The sequence below is a fragment of the Neltuma alba genome, unplaced genomic scaffold, assembly GCF_004799145.2.
Source record: "Neltuma alba isolate B1F8T4 unplaced genomic scaffold, ASM479914v2 tig00012039_pilon, whole genome shotgun sequence".
Taxonomy (NCBI): Eukaryota; Viridiplantae; Streptophyta; class Magnoliopsida; order Fabales; family Fabaceae; genus Neltuma; species Neltuma alba.
In genome coordinates this window covers 75,824-84,037 of record NW_021636604.1, presented here as the reverse complement: position 1 = coordinate 84,037, position 8,214 = coordinate 75,824, and the positions used below count along the sequence as shown (strand labels likewise).

The window sequence follows — 8,214 nt, the reverse complement described above, 5'->3', positions numbered from 1 at the left end:
GAACAGGAGGTGTCTCAGGATTAGGGTCAGAACGAGGTTCAGTGTTGCTCAACTCAGGATCTGAGGGCGAGGCGGACCAGGGAGGAATAGAAGCTGGCGTGGCGGTAGTAATCTCCGTTGACCGTCGTGTAGACACACGATCAAAGGGTTGAACGAGTGCGGGAGCAGGTGCTTGCGACGACAGTGATGGTGAGGTGACAGAGTATATTAGAAGGTCATCCTCCTCCGCAGGTGGAGCAGGTGGGGAAGAATGCGAGAAATATGGTGTGGACTCCTGAAAGGTGACATCTGCAGATACTAAATAACGATTGAGAGTAGGTGAGAAACAACGATAACCTTTTTGGACCCGAGAGTATCCAAGGAAGACACATTTAAGAGACTTTGGGTCTAACTTTGAAATAGATGGACGTACATCCCGCACAAAACAGACACACCCAAATATCTTAGGAGCAATAGGGAACAAAGGCTTAGAAGGAAAGAGGGTAGAAAAAGGAGAGTTACCATCAAGAACAGAGGAAGGCATTCGGTTAATAAGGAAGCAGGCAGTGGAGACCGCGTCAGCCCAAAATGGTTTAGGAACCTGCATTTGAAACAAAAGTGCACGGCCACCTCAAGTAGGTGGCGATTTTTTCTTTCTGCAACACCATTTTGAGCTGGTGTATCGACACAAGACGACTGATGAAGTATACCATTTTGAAGCATGTAAGATTGGAACGAAGCAGAGAGATATTCTTTAGCATTATCACTTCGTAAGGTGCGAATAGAAACATTAAATTGAGTTTTAATCTCAGCACAAAAGGCACAAAAATGGGAAAACAATTCAGAACGATGTTTCATTAAATATAACCAAGTTGTCCGGGAATAATCATCAACAAATGTAACAAAGTATTTAAACCCTGCTTTGGACTCTACAGGACAAGGACCCCAAACATCAGAATGGACTAACTCAAAAGGGGATGAAACCCGTTTATTGACACGAGACACTAAAGGAAGACGATGATGCTTGGCAAACTGACATGACTCACAATCTAAAGACGACAAATGCTGAAATTGAGGATAAACTTTCTTAAGAGAAGATAAAGACAAATGACCCAATCGACAATGAACTTCAAAGGGAGAATGACTGCTAGCGCAAGCTACCGCATGAGACACCCGATCATCCAGTATATAGTGCCCGCCAGATTCATAACCTCTACCAATAATCCGCCTCGTCAAAAGATCCTGTATCAAGCAATGAGAGGGAAAAAGTGAGACCCAATAGTTTAGTTGACGAGTGAGTTTACTGGGAGATAGGAGATTAAAAGCAAGTTTAGGAACATTTAGCACAGATGACAAACGGATAGAGGGTGTGGGATTAACAGTGCCAGAACCGAGAACTTGAGACTGGGAACCATCAGCGATGGAAACACTTGACGGATTGGCAAAAGCATTATAAGAGGAGAAGAGATGGCTGTTACCTGTCATATGATCAGTAGCCCCGGAATCTATGATCCACTTTGAGGAAGAAGAAGCAAGGGCAGTAGCATTATTACCTGTTGTAGCTGCGGCACTCACAGACGGTGTAGTAGATTTTAACTGGGCATACTCAGCAGCAGAAATCGTGACTGTGTCACTGGCTTGTGTAGCCACGTGGGCAGAGTTATTCCGTTGCTGTTTATTCTGAAGTTTTCGACATGTGCGTTTTGTATGCCCCGGTTCTTTGCAGTAATAACACACTACCCCACTGGAGTCAGAAGGGGCTCCCCCTTGCTTCGAACCACCACGGGTAGGCCCCCCGCGGTTATCAATAGGACTACGAGTCTCATAGGTGCCCTTACTGAGCAAGGCACTTGTAGGAATACTAGCAGCTGGTGGCAAGAGATTCTCAGCTCTCATTACTCTGGAAAACACATCTTGAAGGTCAGAAATTTCAGATCCGGATAAGATTTGAGACCGAACTGTGTCGTACTCAGGTGGGAGACCAGTAAGAAAGCTCATAATAGCCATTTGCTCCCGTTGCTTATGCTGAACCTTCAAATCAGCAGTAAGAGGCATTAACACATTCAGTTCTTCATACATCCTTTTAAAGTCCATAAAGTAGGCTTTGAGAGGACGATCCTGTTTTTCAGAACGATAGAAAGCTTTGCAGACCTCGTAAACACGAGAGATATTTCCTTTTCCTGAATACAAAAAATCTAAATAATCCATTAGTTCCTTAACCAATTCACAGTGATTAATAGAGGGAATAATCTCACTGTCAATGGAATTACGGATCTGGAAAAATAGCCGTGCATCATCCCGCAACCAGGTCTTTTTGGAATCAGTTGTTGGAGGATCATCAGTCAGATGGTCTTCCTTCTCAATGCTCCGCAGATAGAGGCGAATGGTTTTACTCCAATCCAAATAATTTACCCAAGTCAACTTGTGATCAGTAATTTTTAGTAATAGTTGGGACAAGCTCCGAGACAGATTTAATTTCCGCCATAGATGAAGTGCACTAACCAAAGGGAATGCGAAAGAGTGTTACACAGGAACACAAAGCACAATACCTGGATTACCTAATGAATACCAAGGCAGTGAAAAGGCCAACAACTACACAGGGAGCTGCAAACAGAACTGAATTGCACAAACAGCGTGCCGGAGATGCGCCAGAAACGAAACAGAACGCTAGAAAGTAATAAACCGTACGGACGCCGAGTGAACAGTGCAGAGCGCACGGACTGTACGGACGCCGGAAAAGTCGATGAACAGTGCAGGCGTACGGACTGTACGGACACTGTACGGACGCCGAGTGAACAGTGCTGCGGCGGTACTGTAGCAACGAAAATTAACACCCAGAGAGAAAATTCCCACGCTCTGATACCATGTAGGGAATAGAATAATATGGAAAATAATTCTCTTGTGTTTCATTGATCAGAATATACACATATATATACAAGTGAGAGGAGCCTCTGCATTAATGGCCCATTATGATAATATCATATCCTATCAAATCCTAATCATAATTACATAATATTTACATATCAAATCATATCATATCTCTACAATTAATAAAGCTGATTTATTGAGGGGCAATTTCATTTTTTTCACCAATATTTGCTATTTGCAATTTGAAACTGAGTCCCTCCTAGCAATTTTGCTTATTCAGGTAACCTCCTTGTAATTTTAGTAATTCGGGGTCTTTATTTGTCATTTTTCCCAAAAAAACCAATATAACATGAAAAATAATCACACTTAAATTAAATTCCAACAATTATTTCAATCATCCCCATGACAAGTAAGAAATCTATTCATGCCAATTAAATAACAAAACATTCTAATCCCAATGCCATTATCCCCGCATACTAACACATAAAAGCATTAAATACAATGTCAAAATCATGTTTCTAATAATTCAACAAAACATTACCCACATCAATTATTGTTACTACAAACAACCAAACATGTGAAAAATATTGTACCTGAAACACTACGAAATGAATGGAGGAAAAAGCAAGGAAAACTCACAACAAGGATGAACAACACAAAAAAGATGGTAACAATGACGAAGTAATGTGGTGGAGACAATGGAAACATGAGGAAAATGTCGACAAAGGAAGTAGGATGAATTATAGGGGGGACCACGAGTTATGATCACTACTAAAAAACATCTGATTAGCGATGGAATTTACTGACAGAATTTTTATTTAGTGACGGATTAGCGATGAAATCATATTACTGATGGAATTCTGATTCTATTGCTAATTGCCGACGGAATTTCCATTGCTAACATATTTTTTTAAAAAAATTAAAATGCTACCTCACCTTGGTTGCCACATGTTACCACCTCATCTCCATGTGTCGCTGCTACCTTACCTCCTCCGCCACATGTTGCTGCCACCTCAACTCCGTTGCCACGTGTCACGACCTTATCTCCACATGTCCCGGCCACCTCACCTCTGCCGCCACGTGCCGCTATCTCACATGCTACCTTGTATTGCCACATGTCACCACCATATAATTCCTTCTCAAAGTGACTTCTCCACGGCTCAAACCAAAGACCTTGTTTGTGCACGTGCGCGACTTCACCAGTTGAGCTGCAATGAACTTACTGACTTATTATGAAAAATTAAATATATATAAAAATCATCAAATAAATGTATACTACTAAATAAAAACCAAGTAATAGACAATTCAAAACATAAGTAACATTGTTTTGGTCTATCAATATTTTTAAAATAAAAAAAATCAGTTCATGACTAGTTTTGATTGATTTTCCCACTTTTTGATCATGATACGTGTTATTAATAGAATCTGTTATTGATTAGTTACTTGATAGCTCAGTGTCTTGTACACAAATAGCAGTCTATAAATATGAAGCATTGTAAACTGTTACAGTTGTTGAATAAAGACTCCCGAATTCTCTCTTTCTCTCTCAGCTACATTAATTTGGTATCAGAGCCGTCTTTTGGCAATGGTGCTAGAGACATGATTACAACACATTGGTGATATCGAACATCGACTAGAGATGTTGTCAGGACTCGCTGAGAGTAATCGGTCTCAGTTGGAAAAAAACTCTATAAATATTCAAGATTTGAAAAAGATGATATTGAGAATTAAAGGTTGTTTAAGAGAGCTTTCTGCCAGCATTGTGTAGCTTCATCATGGTGGCCATGGGTGATAATTATGATGGTTCTTCTAGCACACCTCATCGTAATCTGTAAGTTTAATGTTCAATTGCAAAACGTTCCACCAACCAAGCAAATTCACATAGAGATTTTAAAATTTGACAACAATGATTTTTATGGATCGAGCATTAAGGAAGGCTCTTAAATGGCATTTAAATTTCATGAATCGGCATCATGATGAGGAGGTAGCATGGGATGAGTACTTTGCACATGTGGAGGCACGATTCATGAATGTTAGGCATATCAATTTGATGGTCCAGTGAAATAGTTACAGCAAACTGGATTTGTAGATGAGTATATTGAATCCTTAAATCATTTGTTGATAGAGATTGATTTACCAGAGCAAGTAGTAATGGATTGTTTCTTAGGTGGTCTTGGAATTAATATTTAATCAGTTGCAAAAGCATTTAAGATGCTGAGCTTGTCCAGTATGATGCCAATGGCAAGAATTCAAGAATGAACGGTGAATACACAGAACAAGGTTGGCTTATTCACCTCACCTCACTTGTTTTCCTTGCTTGTGTCTAATACCTTTGTTTCTACATGGCCTCTATTGTCAATCACACCTAAAGCTACCACCTCTTTTCAATTGAAACTGTCACCTTTTTCTTTTCTATAGAAGTCTTGTTTGGTTTCTTCTGCTTCTTTAAAAGAGAAATAGAAGATCGTTGCCGACAAGGGTTGTGTTATTGGTGTAATGACAAGTATTCAAGTTTGCATAAGTATAGGGAATCTCAATTATTGATGCCTTTTGTTCAAGAAGTTAAGGATGATATTTTGTAGATGCAATGGATAACCTCGACCTCAGCACTACCACTAGCAAACCAAATGCCACCATTAATGTTATTTTTGGGATTGAGAGTGGTTTAACTTTACAGATTGAGGGTTATTGTAACATCCTAATTTTTTTCTATCCCTAAAACTAAAGTAAATTAATAAGTAAATATTTATTAGCATCAATATAATAGAATTTATATATAAGTAATTAAAATAATTCTAATCATTTGTATGTGTGTATATGTATAACTATATATATATGAATCAATGAATAAAATAACAAATTCGAAAAGTTCCACAACGACTAAATGACAAGAGGGTAAGGCTCTACAAGCTTATATATAGGCGGTAGAAGGGGGAGTTAAGAACATGTTAAATAATTTTCACGCATAACTGAGATAATCTTAATAAAGTGCCATGTATGAATTCATAAACCATTGGATTGGGCTAAAATTGGGCCTGTCAATCTAAGACATATAGCTTGTCAATTTCAACGATTGGATCATTGATTAGATCTCTAAAGTAAGATTTATTTGTATGCATTGAACTCCTTTTTTCATATTTTGTAGATAGAACCCTAAGTAGTAACTTATTGTTTTTAAATTTGTTCATCATTAAATTGAGCCAAAATTTGGAGAATAGACTGAAGATATCCAATACATTAATTTCACTAATTGGATTAATAATTAAACTTTTTTAGTGATAATAATTTAACTCGTATTAAATATGTTTTTCTTATTTCTTCAAAAATAGAACAAAGCCTATAAATTGAGAGTTTTCTACCTAGGTTATGAATCAGCTGTAAATGATGATTCTAGTGATATAATCTATTAACTGAAAGATAACAAAAACTAAAGAAACTTAGGAGTAAAATTTAAATCATGGTATCCCTATTCTTAGTCTAAATGTTAGAAAAATTGTACGAGCTAGAATTTTGCGTAACAATTCAGAAATCTTAGAGAGGGAGTTATGGGTTGAAATTTAATACATAGCTTACCCATAAGATACTACAATAACGTATATTTTTCCTTTACAGATCTGAAATTTGGTTTGATGACTTCAAGTTCAGGGTCTTAATGTTTGACTCATAAGCACTTGTTGGACACCATGTAACGTGAATTCTTATTTGTTTCTCCTAGCAGTTCCTCTAAAAGGAGTTTTAAATTAAATTGAACCTGTTAGGATAGATCTTGAATAATATGGAATAGGAAGATTATGTTGAAATTATGGAAAAACTTTTTAAAAATTTGGAACATGTCTGATTGGATTGGTTCATGAAAAAAGAATCAATTACTAGAACTTTAGGACTAGATAGAAGCCTGATTAATAATTTTTGGATAAAGTTACAAAACTATGGCATACTGTGTAGTCTGTCATGACAAAGTATCCAAGCTACTATTTTATTTGACTGCATTTTGTATACTGACATGAGTTTCCGGAATGATATGTTTTTGCCTTGATTACCTGAGAATACTATTGTATGGTGTGATATAAATTATCTGATGTGGTTAAGGTATGTTTTGAATCTCATATGATACTTGTTCTTGTGATATTTGATGTGATTGAGAAATGTCATGACTATAATTAAGTGGTTTAACACTCACGAGAGGTATTGTGATGGAGATTGATATACATAGATTACCATGTGGTTTGCCTCCATAACGTGCTCTATGGTTAGCCTCTTAAAGAGAGTAGTATCCTTGCATTTACGACACTCTAGGAGTATCACAGGGTAGTATCCTTTGAGGGCAGCGTCCCTACTAGGATATTGGGCAGTAAGCCTATTGGGGCAACATCCTCCTTTTCTGGAGGAAGCCATGGCCAGCGTGTGCTCTGTCGACTTTGGCTAGTTCGTATCAAGGAATAAAAAATTAGACTGGACTGGCTAGTTTAGACTGGAAACTAGTGAACCAGTTATAGGTTCGGTTTGGTTTAGAGACAAAACAGTGAAAAAGTGAACTGTATTAGACTAGATTAAACTGCAGTGAACTGGCACAAACTGGGTAAACTGGTAAATTGAGTAGGTGAACCGGATCAACCACTTTTTCTAAAGTTTAGGTGCAATACCATATATGGGGCTAGCAAAGGGAAGAAGGGGGGAAAATGGAAGGGTTCGACGAAGAAAAGATTGAAAAGAGGAAGAAGAGAAAACATATAGTAAGAAGAAAAATAGTAGAAATAAGAACAAAATCAAGAATTAGAGAAAAATGAGTCAAAAAATTGAATGTCTCACTTCTCATCTATCATCTTAATCATGCCTCTAGTTGTTTCTTCCACTGTAGCTGTGTTCTTGGCTTCTCGCCAACACCAAGCAACCCAAAAGAACTATAATGACAGCATTTTTACCTTTGGTCCAGTGAGAGAGAGAGACGCCTAAGAGCAGGAGAATATAACAAGTGAAGAAGCCATTTGTTAATTAAAAATGTAAGTTCCCGAGGCTTCATATGGGGAGATGGAAAGTCAAAAAATTCTACTGTGCATCTGCTTCAAGTCCGCGCTAAGCCCAATCATTAATGTATGGCCTATGACATGCCTAAGGCATTAAGAAATTTTACTTGAATTATTAGTTTTTAATAAAATGGTTATTCTTTTGCTTGAAATCAATTCAATTAATTCATTATTTATTTAAATATTATCTTTTATGATTAAATATAAACATATTTATAAATTTTTAATTAAATTATATTAATTTAATTGTAGCCAGTTTAATCCCAAATCAATCTTGTTTGACCCGTTAACCTTTGAACCACTACCTCAACCGGTTTAATGTTCAATCTGATTTTTTGAACCT

At 37.4% G+C, this 8,214-nt stretch overlaps 1 protein-coding gene across 1 annotated transcript; it reads right to left on the bottom strand.

Moving 5' to 3' along the window:
- Nucleotides 1-809: 809 nt before the first annotated feature.
- Nucleotides 810-7,242, bottom strand: LOC114721464 (uncharacterized). Its single transcript, XM_028907277.1, has 5 exons — nt 7,028-7,242; nt 3,784-4,055; nt 2,611-2,791; nt 1,458-2,476; nt 810-1,221 (listed from the first exon to the last, which is right to left on the bottom strand). Exons 1-5 carry the CDS (start codon nt 7,240-7,242, stop codon nt 1,193-1,195), a joined length of 1,716 nt encoding a protein of 571 aa, XP_028763110.1. The 3' UTR covers nt 810-1,192.
- Nucleotides 7,243-8,214: the final 972 nt, after the last annotated feature.